The 12,927-nt window shown below is 44.3% G+C and overlaps 2 protein-coding genes across 2 annotated transcripts in view; both read right to left on the bottom strand.

Annotated features, from left to right (window-relative positions):
• Slx4 (SLX4 structure-specific endonuclease subunit) overlaps positions 1 to 10,412 on the bottom strand; it is a gene marked incomplete at its 5' end in the record, with an annotated part of 26,130 nt that extends 15,718 nt beyond the window's left edge. Inside the window, 3 exons of the mRNA XM_036196706.1 lie at positions 409 to 598; positions 7,915 to 8,142; positions 9,875 to 10,412. Of these exons, the coding sequence (XP_036052599.1) occupies positions 409 to 598; positions 7,915 to 8,142; positions 9,875 to 10,412 (956 nt within the window). The remainder of the gene's footprint in view (positions 1 to 408; positions 599 to 7,914; positions 8,143 to 9,874) is intronic.
• LOC118588320 lies at positions 10,351 to 12,927 on the bottom strand. Its single transcript, XM_036194574.1, has 3 exons — positions 12,721 to 12,927; positions 12,278 to 12,659; positions 10,351 to 10,566 (listed from the first exon to the last, which is right to left on the bottom strand). Exons 1-3 carry the CDS (start codon positions 12,925 to 12,927, stop codon positions 10,439 to 10,441), a joined length of 717 nt encoding a protein of 238 aa, XP_036050467.1. The 3' UTR covers positions 10,351 to 10,438.

The raw sequence follows: 12,927 nt of genomic DNA, 5'->3' as shown, positions 1-12,927 counted from the left end.
TGTTGGGACATGACACACTGACACACAGCACAGAGATCAGCTCTGAAAACATGGTTAAGGGTGGACACGAAAGGACAAATACTGTGTGATTCCACGTGAGTGCCCAGGAAATAATTGTCAGGAGACTGAAGAAGAGGTCAGCACACAGTGACCTCCAAAGGGGAGGATGTTGGAGGTGGAAGTAATTCAGAACTGAGGGTGGGACAGGCAGGCGCACGAAAGCCAAGGCCTGTGCCCTTCAAGTGGATGGAACAACCTGAGGCTTCTATCTCACTGGCTGTTTAGAAAGAGGGGTATGCTAGTGACATGAGGTGCTGTCCTCATGCAAGGTATCAACATGCCCACTGGAGGTGACCTGGAATTTGGTCACTGACACAGAAAGGGACAGCCCCTGCTGCTCCTACCTACCTGTTCACATGTTGCTCCCTCCGGGTCACATTCATTGCTGAGAGGTTTTTCTGACACATTTGGCAGAAGAACAACCCCTTCTCCTCCAAGCTGTCATGATGTGAAGACGCTTCTTCCCTTCTGAACTCCTGCTCCAAGGCCAGGGCCAGAGCAGCATCGCTGTCTGCGGCATGGAGCCTGGGCTTATACTCTGTGGAGTGGAGAAGCATCCAGGTCCATGACAACAGACAGGCTCCATGACCTTTTATCCTGCTGTCTTGTCTACAGCTCTAGTATCATGGGCACTAGGCAAAGCACAAAGAAACTAAAACCCAGCACCACTCTACAAGCCTGTGTACAGGGGCACTGCCCAGGAGAGCGTAGGCACTGGGCGGGGGACTCTTGAAACAGATCTTTCTTAGTGTCATGCAGGTTACCTGAGGCTTGTTAAAATGCACGCTTTGATGTGCCATATCCAGCTTGGGACTCTGCATGTCTAATGCTGACCCCTTACTAAGTGTAATGAAAGAATCAGGGCAGTGTGAGACGCCTTTGACAATCAAGCCTCGTAGTAGCAGCTGACCAAAGGATGGAGTGATTCTGGCCTTGAGACAGTTCAAAAAGTGGCTGTGTGATATTTCTGAACAGACCCCTGAACTCACAAAGAATGTGCCCTGGGAACTTTACAACTCTCAAGTCCTTGAATGTTACTTCATTCTGCCATCTTGTCACAAGCTCAAAAACCAGCACAACTTCATTTTGATGCCTTATTTCTTTTGTGATACTGGAGATCAAACCCAGGGCTCCACATATGATAAACCACTGAGCTACAGCCCAGCCCCAGCTCCTCTTCTTTCTAAACAGAGATAGCAGGTATTACTTGCTGCCACCACATACCTTAAGGACGGATGACTCAACGAGACATCCAATCATTGCACCCGAGAATCCAAAGGGCCCTCAAAGTGAAGACAACAAATACGGGCCCCAGAGATCCCAGTGTTAATTAGCTGTGGATCCCCCACTAGTGTTTCTTCCCAATCCTTTACTTTAGAGGGAGCACACATGCATGTGCACATGTATGCATGTATGAGGGGGGCACAGGTTGATATCTGGTGTCTTCCTTGATCATTCCTCCCTTAGTTTACAGAAGCAGGGTTTCTTCTGAACCTGGAGCTCATCAGTTCAGCTAGTCTAGCTAGCCCTAGGGATCTCCTATATCAGTCTCCCGAGCCCTGGATTACAGGTGGGCCTCACACATGCTCAGCTTTGATGTGGATGCTGAGGATCCAACTCTGGTCCCTATGCTTGTGTGGCAAACATTCTATCCTGTGAGCCTTTTCCCAGAACTCCTTCTTTTCCTTCTGTACACATTCATCAGCCATGAAGATCCATGCTGCTTACAGGATCACCTGACATTATGAGCCAAAAGGAGCACAAAGTCACAGCCCCTTTCAAGAGTGGATGCCAAGCTGTTTAACCCAGAGATGGCCAGACCTCCAATTCACTTACAGTGTCCTATAATACAAGGCACAGGGGAAGTTCTGTGGAATGTCTTTCTGTATGCTGTGAATATGTGTTGCTCTCATTGGTTGATAAATAAAGCTGTGTGGCCAATGGTGATGTAGAATAAGGTTAGGTGGGACATTCAAACTGAAGACAGAGATGAAGAAGGGTGGAGTGAGAAAGATGCCGCCCACTGCCCAAGGAGCAACAAGATGCCAGCAGACTGATAATGCCATGGACACGTGGCAACACATAGATTAATAGATATGGGTTAATTTAAGATGTAATAGTTAGCTAGTAAGAAGCCCGAGCCATAGACCAAAGAGTTTATAATTAATATTAAGCCTCTAACTGATTATTTACAAGTGGCCGCAGGATTATGAACTGGCGGGAGGGACACAGAAGAGCTTCCGGCTACAGAGAAGAGATGAAAGGATGCCATAAACAAATAACCATGCAAACCCAAAATGTGGCAAATTATGAGCCAATTAACTGGTCTGGACTTTTCAAAAGTTAATGTAAAAAAAACCTTGAGAACTATTTTACAATCTGATCTAAAGATATTTTATTCAGAGCTGGGTATGATATTCAAGCCTATAATACTATACCAGGGATGTGGTTAGCAGCAGAAGGATTAATGCTGGGGATGTCTTTCTGTATGCTGTGAATGTGTTGCTCAGATTGATTGATAAATAAAATGCTGACTGACCAGTAGCCAAGCAGGAAGTATAGTATAGGTGGGAGAAGCAGAGAGGAGACTTCTGGGAGGAGGAAGGCCGAGTCAGGAGACGCTGCCAGCTGCTGCTGTCTTGAGAAGCAAGATGTAAGGATACCGGTAAGCCACAAGCCATGTGGCAAGAAATGGGTTGATTTAAAATATAAGAACTAGATAGCAAGAAGTCTGCCACGGCCATGCAGTTTATAAGTAATATAAGTCTGTGTGTTTACGTGGGTCTGAGCAGCTGCAGGAGCTGGGTGGACACAGGAAAACTCCAACTACAGATTAACCCTGAGTTAAGGTCAGCTTGGTTTACACAGTAAATTCTAGAGCTACACAGAAAAATCTTGTCTGAACCCTACCCCAAAAAGACTGTTGGAGCTAAAGCAATACACAGCACATCAACTTTGTTCAGGAAAAAGCAAACTACAAAAGACAGCTTGGGCAACTGGGGAACTGTTAGGAAGTTAGATAAAATGATGGAGCTGCGCATATGTGAGAAAAATCAAAGGGTCACACTGTCACTGACATGACTGATGCATGTAGAGACACAAAATACATAAGGCAGGAGCATTTGAAACCATTTTGGGTCTCGTCTGCTGCCCAATTCTAGAATCATGAACAAAGCTAATTAAGATATGAAAAACGAGCCGGGTGGTAGTAGCACACTCATTTATTCCCAGCACTCAGGAGGCAGAGACAGGCAGAGCTCTGAGTTCGAGGCCAGCCTGGTCTACAGAGTGAGTTCTAGGACAGCCAGAGCTACACAGAGAAACAAACAAACAAACAAAAAGTGAAAAACTTTACACAAAAAAGTATGTGTATGGCTAAACGTTACAACTGTTAAATCTCGCTCGGTAGTGTGCATAGAGCTGCAGGTTTCAACCTGTTTCTCGACCCCTTTGGAGTTGCAGATCAGATGTTTACATTATAATTTGTACCAGTAGCAAAATTATTGTTATGAAATAACAACAAAATAGTTTTATGGTTGGGGGTCACTGCAACATGAGGAACTGCATTAAAGAGTCACAGCATTAGGAAGGTTGAATACTGGCATACAAGATTTCTTTTAGTTTTTTTTGTTATTTTGTTTTGATTTTTGGTGTGTGTGTGTGTGTGTGTGTGTGTGTGTGTGTGTTGCACACATGTGTGGAGGCCAGAGCCAATGTCAGGTGTCTTCTTCCACTGCTTTCTACCTTCCCAGGGATCATCCTGTCTGTCTCTCCAGTGTTAGAATTACTGTGTGCACCACCACACCCAACTGTGGATGCTGGGGATTTGAATTCAAGTCCTTGTGCTTGCACAGAAAATACTTTACACACTGAGCCATTTTCTCAGCCCCTACTGTGGTTACAAAAAACAAAACAAACAAACAAAAAAAATCTTTCTGTAAAAAAATAATTTCACAGTAAAAAGTGGAGAGGGAAATGAGAAGGGAAGAAAGAAAAGAGGGAGCGAGACCATGTGAGAAGTCCAGTAAGAAACTGGGAGCTGGGTTGGGGATTTAGTTCAGCAGTAAAGCGCTTGCCTAACAAGCGTAAGGCCCTGGGTTTGAGCCTCAGCTCAAAAAACAAACAAACAAACAAACAAACAAACAAGGAGCTAAAGAGACAGTTCAGCAGGGACGAGTATAGTGCTCTTGTAGAAGACCAGAGTTTGGTGACTGGTTCCCATGTCAGTTGGCTCACAACTGCATGCTACTCTAGCTCTGGTGGATCCAACACACTCTTCTGTGCTGGAGAATAATCCTTTTGTATACTGTGAAGATTTATCACTCAGTTTGCTTTAATAAAGAAGCTGACTGGCTTCTTTATTAATCAGGGTGAAGTTAGGCAGGAGAGCCAAACTGAGAATGCTGGGAAGAAAGAAGGGCAGAGCTGGGGAGTTGCCAGCAGATGCAGAGAGAAGCAAGATGGGCATGCCACACGGAGAAAAGGAACCAAGCCAAGTGGCAAAGCATAGATAAGAAATGTAAGAGTTAGCTAGTAATAAGCCTAAGCTATTGGCCGAGCATTTGCAGTTAATATTAAGTTTCTGAGTGGTTATTTGGGAGCAGCTGCTGGCACAGGAAAACTCTGCCTACATATGGCATTCCAACATAGGGCCAGGATTCCCACATAAGACCTAACAAAACTTAAAAAAAAAAAAAGGTCCTAAGCACACAAAAACATTGCCAAACACAGCTCCCTAGTCTCGTGTCTCTCATGCAGGCTGCAGTACAGAGACACAGCTTCTGACAGCTGCCTGCTGGAGGAGCCAGCCACAAACCACCATGCACTAGTGCCATGTGGTAAGCTGGGCAATGCCACTAGGCAAAGCAGTTTAAGATTTACCTCATGCCATCAAAAAACAATACAAGCCAGGTGATGGTGGTGCACACCTTTAATCCCAGCACTCGGGAGGCAGAGCCAGGAGGATCTCTGTGATTTTGAGGCTAGTCTGGGCTACCAAGTGAGTTCCAGGAATAGTGCAAAGCTACACAGAGAAAGCCTGTCTCGAAAAACCAAAAAAAAAAAAAAAAAAAAAAAAAAACCAGACAGATCCAAATAGAAAAAAAAACTCTAAACAGGTTACAGTGTGTTTAAAAATATACACAGGCTTGGGAGAGAGAAAGGAAAGAGTATATATATAGTCTTAGACTAAAAAATATACTTTTAAAATTATTAATAAAGTCCCTAAAAAGGGAGTAAAGTAATAAAAAAAAAAAAAAAAAAAGCCATGTAAAGCTGGAGTCTGGATACTGTATATTGTGTTGTCTTTGAATTGTTTGACTGCTGAGGAAGGAGCAACAGCTGCTAAGAGACATTTAATTATAAATGCTGCTGGATTAAATCTATCTATCTATCTATCTATCTATCTATCTATCTATCTATCTATCTATCTATCTGTGTGTGTGTGTCTGTGTGTGTGTATTTTGGAGCCGAGGATCAAACCCAGGGCCTTGCGCGTGCTAGGCAAGCACTTTACCACTGAGCTAAATCCCCAACCCCAATCTATATATTTTTAAAATGTCTTGACTTCAAAATTTAAGTCAAGAGGTATGTTACTTTGGGGAAGAGGTTATGCTTTTATTTACACAGGAAATGAGAGGCTGTGGATTCGTTCAAAGTTAAAAATGATCAAGTTTGATCAAGGAAGACCCCCTGAAATCCAGGCTACAAGCATAAAAAAATAAGCCTAGAAGAACTACAGGACACGTGATTTTACCTGCTCAAACACATTACAAAAATCACCTTTAACTGACTTGTATACACCACATATTCCATACTTGTAATGTATATTACCTTTAAAAAAGTATGCATTTTCAGAGCAAGAAACCAGACACCCATGAAAACAGATGGCTCAGTTGATCCAGCATCCAAAACAGCTTCAAGGCTGCTGGCTGTGATGGTCCAGCCTCAAAAACTATTCCAGCTAAGACCTAACAATTACCTTGATTTTCTAAGGTTTCCTCAAATATTACCAGCTCCCCCAAACAACAGGAAGTAGTCTAGAGAACAACCCCCACATTCTCAAAAGATGGGTTATGGATATTTATTATCATTTAAGGGGGTGGTTACAAGTTGTTATTGGTAATGGTCAGGAACAAAGCTGAACAAAGGAAATTAGATTCAAGGAGCTCTTTCTAAAAAGAAAAGGGGGTGGCTATAGATATGACAGGATAAAAGGGTAGATTAATGAATCTACTTTTAAACCAAAAAAGTAACTACCAGTCTTAAATATTTTACATTGGTATGGGTTTTTGTATATTGATACAAATTTAAAGTTAATTTTGTTATACTATATGTATATTTCTACTCTTATCTTGGGTATTATGTCTCTGTAGCTCATTTTAAAATATAATGTTTAATTAAGAAATACAGATTAACAGTCATCTATACTTCATGTTAGGTTTGTTCTTAATGTCATACACAGATATGTTTAGATAGATCTTTAGACACTTCAAATTCCTATAGAATATGGCATTTAATATGTTTAATAACATAGGGCTTTTCATCACAGTGAGATACATCTGCTCCTGACAGCACCCATTTACTTTAAAAAAAAAAAAAAAAGATGATGGGCATCGAAGAACCTCTGAATGGAGTTTGCTTTCTTTATGGCAAAAGCTAGCCATTTGGACAAAGAAACTGCCCAGTATACTGTCCAAACTGGACCAGCCGGATGCAAAAGAAAGCAACTTTGCCAAGACAAGGAAGGACAATCCTTCAAAATTCCCTGCTTTTTAGAAATATCTGTCAGGGGGTTGGGGATTTAGCTCAGTGGTAGAGCGCTTGCCTAGCAAGTGCAAGTCCCTGGGTTTGGTCCTCAGCTCTTTAAAAAAAAAAAAAAAAAAAAAAAAAAAAAAGAAAAGAAATATAGAAATATCTGTCAGATATGCTAGGCCTGTAGGGTAGAGTTAGATGCCCCAGCATTACAGAAGAACCTAGGGTGACTGTCCAGGCAGCGAGATGTCCCTGTTGTTAGGCAACATTTCACCCTTCTGGGGTTTTTGACAGATATGACCTAGATAGTCATAAAAGTTTTCCTTAGTTATGATAAAAGATAAATTAGGTATAAAACTTTAGAGTCACAAAGATAAGATAGATAACAGAATATTTTCTCAAATACAAATGGACTGGATATTGTAACTGTAATTTTTACTTAATAACTGTTTTTGTTGTATATAATCAAACTATGTTAAAATTAAAATCTTCCTTTTCAATTAGACAAAAAGGGGGAAATGCTGTGGAATAATCCTTTTATATACTGTGAAGATTTATCACTCAGTTTGGTTTAATAAAGAAGCTGGCTGGCCGGCCAATAGCTGAACAGGATAAAGTTAGGCAGGAGAGCCAAACTGAGAATTCTGGGAGAAAGATGGGCAGAGCTGGGGAATTGCCAGCAGATGCAGAGAGAAGCAAGATGGGCATGCCACACTGAGAAAAGGTACCAAGCCAAGTGGCAAAGCATAGATAAGAAATGTAAGAGTTAGCTAGTAATAAGCCTGCGCTATTGGCTGAGCATTTACAATCAATTATTAAATTTCTGAGTGGCACAGGAAAACTCCACCTACACTTCTGGCCTCTACAGGCACCCACATTTCCATGTACATACCCCCACACAGACACATACATACACATAATTAAAAATAATAAAATAAATAGTTTTTATAAGGGCATTCCATCCTTTGGCTAGCTCCAATGAGGTAGTGAGATAAACATCAGACAAAGAACCTATATACAAAAATGAAGCAAACAGGATTTCTTCTGTTTCCTTTTCTTATACACTGTCTTGTCTTAGAAAGCAGAACATGCTCACCATACCGTTTTCTACCACCATGTCCTCTTGAGGGATCCTTGGGACATTTTCTTCCAGTGTGGTCTTTAGGGAGGACTCTTCTGAAGCATGTCTCAAGCGCTCAGGGTCTGCTCTCCTGAACTGCTTCATCCGTTGGAGAACCAGCTCAGAGGCTCTGGGTTTGGAGGGACTTGGCACACCAGTCGTAGTGAGACAGGATAGGAGGGGCTGGGAGTCACCATTGGGAGCACTCTCTGGCAAGGAGGAAAATATTAACAGCGTTTATTCTACAGGTTTGACTCAAATTCCCAAAATGTCCTTTCCAGTCAGTTCAGGTTTGACCTGACCAGTATGAATAGGACCTCTTTGTTCACTTGTTATGGTGAGGAGACATATATCAATGGCAGGAAGGTACTGGGTTCATCCACGGCTTGTGGTTCATTTGTGGGGGTGATGAAAATGCTCTCAAGTTAGGTAGTAGTGGTGGTGGTTGCACAACTCTAAATGTACTGAAAACACTAAACTGTAGACTTTAAGAGTAAAATTATGGAATATGAGTAATATCTCAATAAAGCAATACCAATGGCAAGTGCTTCTCTCTTTCTAGACTGATTCTTTAACTTGAGATTCATCTATGGCCTTCCGTGGAGATTCAGAAAGCCCTGAAGCTATGAGCCTACTTCACACATATGCACGTGCAAATCACATGGAGCTTTCACCAGCTACACAAAGGGAGCATGAATGCCCAGAGTGCCTGGACAGCATTACATAGTCCTTCAGCAGTCTCCAGGGGCTCAGACTTGACACCACTACTGAAAGACTCTGAACCTGCACTAGAAAAAAGTGTCTTTAGGATAAAGAAGAGAAAGTAGGGAAATTAGAAAACGCATCATACACCCATCATACATGCAAGGCTGTTTTTCAGTTCTGTGTGAAAAGGGTATGTCAACGATTCAGCCGAGGATGCCAAGGGCGACAGGGCAGGGAACTTGAACCTGTAATGCACCCTCTGAAAGAAAGCCTCCTCATCCTAACCAAACTGGCTGGCCCATTCCAACGTACCTACCTTAGAATTAATTCACAAAAATACTAATAGCACCATTATTTTTATGCTGACATGACTACTGTCAACTACATAAACATTCACGGAAAACAGAGCACAGAGCTCTTTTTTTAAAAAAAAAATTTACTTTTATTTTATGTGCAGACAGTTGTGATCTGTCATGTACGTGCTGGGAATTGAACCTGAGTCCTCCAGAAGAATAACCAGTGCTCTTAACCACTGAACCATCTCTCCAACCCTGAGCACAGAGCTCTGAAACATACTCATGGGCCGAGGGCTACCCGTGCTTTTGTAGACTAAGTGTCCCTGGCACAAGGCTATGCCCATTCACTTCCTGTCATCTGCAGCCGCCTTGTCACTTGATCACCATTATGAACAGGTGACCTCTGTATCAGGGGAGGCCAGTCTAGAAGTCCTTACACATTTCCAGTCCCTTTTACGAAAGTATACTATCTGCATTTAACCTGTGTACATCTAGCGTACTTTAATTCAGCTAGAGATTAATATAATACCCAATACACAGCTGTATAAATAGTTGTTAGGGAATAAATACAAGAAAAAAGTCAGGACATATTAAGCACATACTATTTCTTTTTTCAAATGTCAGCCATGTGACAGAGGGTAAACCTGTGAATTTAGAACCCCACAGACAAGAAGGGCCAATGGTAGTTGCAGCACAAACTATATGATCTGTATTTACTCTCTGGCCTTTTGTTTGAGATAGGATCTCTCTACATAGCCATGGCTGTCCCAGTATGTAGACCAGGCTGGTCTCACACTCACAGCCCCTGCCTGCTGAGTGCTGGGATTAGAGGTGTATGCTACCAGGTCTTTTATAGCAAGTTTTCTGAGCCTCGGTTTACAAAAGCACACATCTTCAGAACCAAATCTGGCAGTGGGTCACAGTGGGCCCTGCTGGTTACCTGTCTGAATGCTCCGTGTTCTTTCACACAACACAAGCTGTGGGCTAGGAGCAAGGACACCTCCCTTTCCGTTCACGGCGAGAGCTGGGTCCCCTTCTTGGGATTTGGGTGCCCCTTGCTTTTTAGTCCTAGAGGCCTGGCTGTCTGCTCGAGGTTTCTTCTCTGAAGGGCCTTGAAGGGCTTTGCTCCTGGTGGCGGCATGACGGGTTTCTTTCGGTGTGCCTCGTTTCTGAGTGCTGCCAGGGGCCTTCTGCTTCTTCCTTCCTCCTGACGCTTCTTTGGTTGCATTTTTTTTCACCCTTTGGAAAAAGCTGGCACAGAGCTCTTTGAAATCATCATCTGACTCATCCATCATTTGACCCGTTTTCAGGTTTGCCTTTAGGGGAGTGAGGACCGATCTGGAAACATGTCCACAGATGAGAAACTCGTCAGCCTGCTTAGGACTTACCACACTAGGGCTTCTTCTCTTCTCTGATTTACTTGGAGACTTTGCACAACTGTGAAGAGAGGACTGTCTACCTCCCCATAATGACTTAAATATCTTTCTTCAATTTGGACCCATAGTTAAACATGTTTACACTTCCCTCTGTTAATGTTCACAAGGGGGAGAGTATGTTCCTGTCCAGCTGCTGCTTCTGAGACAGAACACATGTGAACTGATTCTCCACGATCGCCATAGTGATCCAGGGTATCTGTGGAAAACCAAAAGCATCTAAGTATAATTAGACAGATATTGCTATTTTATGTCATTTCTTCCGGGAAGGTACAAGAGCATGTAGGGTATGGGGAAAGTCTCCAAGGTATAGATAGCCTGGATAGAAGTGTAATTGCCCCACAGTGTGTCCCAGCACAGAGCACATGACACACAACACATGCACACATGCACACATGCACAAACACCTAGAGGCCTACCAATGCATTGTCTCCAGGCAGGAAAAAAATGTGTATCTTGAGAGTGTGTTTTTTTACTGAAATTTGGAGAAAAACATGAAGGCTATGTGCCACTTAATAAATGTTCTCCAACTACAGGGAGCTTATCTCCCTACTGTGGCCTCAGACCCCCAGCTATCGCTTTACCAGCTGATGAGGCTGTTCGCAAACGCTGCAAAATGACTGGACTGAAGAGATCAAGGGTATGTCCTTGTACACTCAGGAGAGAGAAAAGACCACTCTTTTCTGTCCTTGGCCCACAAGAGCTCTCTAAACTGCCTACAGGCAAAGGTTGGGCCTTATGGGCATGAGTGTTTGCTGGGGCACACAGTGTACTGGGGTTCAAAAGTCAAAACTGAATAATCTGGGTCTGGGGAGATGGCTCACTGGGTAAATATGTTTGCTGCACAAGCATGGGGACCAGAGTTTAAATTTCCAGCACCCATGTAAAAAATCCAGGTGTGGTAGCGCTCACTTGTACCAAAGTGCTGGGCAGAGGGGAGGGAGGCAGAGACAGGAGGCCTGCTAACACCCAATGGTTAGCCAGCCCACTTGAAAAACTGCAAGCTCCAGGTTTCAGTGAGAGACCCTGTCTTGAGGGGATTAAAATGATAGAGCAGAATACCCAACATTCTCATCTGGCCTTTGCACACATGTGCATGCTGCGTGCACACACACCTCCCTAAATAACCCAACGGCAGAAATCTATTCATTCCAAATTTAGTAATGCAATAATCTTAAAAGAGTTTCCCTACTCCCTCACATGGGCCCTGCTCCTCATTCTGTATCACACATGGTTGTCACAGTGACATGTCACAGTTTACAATCATTTGCAGTGCATAACACTTATTGAATGCTTGTGTACCAGACACTATGCCAATTGCTTTTTAAATCTTTAACTCATTTCAGAAATCCTATGTAATACAATCTACCGTCATCTTTTTTAGATGGAGGAATCAGGCACAAGCAGAGGGAGAACAGTTTGGAAGTAGCAGGGCAGAGATTCTAGGCAGTGTGGTTCAGGTTTTAAGAGCCTACGTTTTTATTTACTGAATTATCTGTTATTGAAGTTCAGCACATCAGTTAGATACAAATTTATTTGCTTTGTATTTTCTTTGGTTTGTCTGGTACCCAACTTATAATAAATGCTAGGCAACTATCTGTTGAATTCACGAACTCCGAAGGGTTTGATACAGTGGGAGTGAAGAGACAGGCTAGAAGAGAGGTCTGCAGGGAGAGAGGTTAGGCACAAGGGTCTGGAACATCAGGCTAAAGCAAACTGAATTTTATCATGCTAGATGTGTAAATTTTACACTTCATTAGTGTTGAGTCCCCACATCGCTGATGAAAATCGAGTGATAAGATGTCCCTCTCCGGTAGATGCACCTCCGATATCTGCTAAACGACATAACGGATCCCACCAGGCTGCGAGCTTCCAGAGGGCAAAGGCCTCCTGCCTCTTCAGCGCCCTACCTGACTGCCAGCTCTCTGCGGGCGTCCAGGGAATGAATGGGGCGGGGGCGGGGCGGCTCTCCCAGCTCACCCTACTGGAGGCCCAAGGAAGGGGACTGGGTCTGCCTGGGGAAACGGCCTGACGGTCCCAAAGCCGGACAGACCGTTCGGACAGCTGGGCTCTCCGGTGGCCACAGCACTGTCCCCACCTCCCTCCGGGCGGGCGCTGCCCCAGTCTACCGAGCACCGCTCCTGCCCCTCCGCCGATGGCCGGTTGAGATCGAGTGGCGGGTGGCGCAGGCGGACGAGACCGACGCCGAGGGCCTCGCACGAGAGGGGTTACCGCGGGAACTGACAGGCCCCACACCCCCGCCAGGGCACTAGCCCGAAGCCCGGGCTCCTCCTACCTCGCGCGCAGCAGCCGCACCTTCTCAACCGAGAGCCGCGGGACTGCGCCTGCGTACCCAGGCTTGCAAGCGGAGACTGACGAGTGCGCAGGCGCAGAGCCTGCGCGTGCGCCAGACTGTGTGTGTGTGGTGTAAGGGGTTGAAGAAGGAGAGAGGGTCGTTTTCCGGTGTTCTTCCGCAGCTGCGAGCGTTTCCGGACAGCGTGAGGCGGGGCGAGCCGGGGGTGGCGTCGTGCAGGCTGCTCTGTGACAGCGCGCGCTGCAT

Source organism: Onychomys torridus, chromosome 8, assembly GCF_903995425.1.
Source record: "Onychomys torridus chromosome 8, mOncTor1.1, whole genome shotgun sequence".
Classification (NCBI taxonomy): Eukaryota; Metazoa; Chordata; class Mammalia; order Rodentia; family Cricetidae; genus Onychomys; species Onychomys torridus.
The sequence above is the reverse complement of the archived record's forward strand: the minus strand, read 5'-3'. Positions and strand labels throughout refer to the sequence as shown.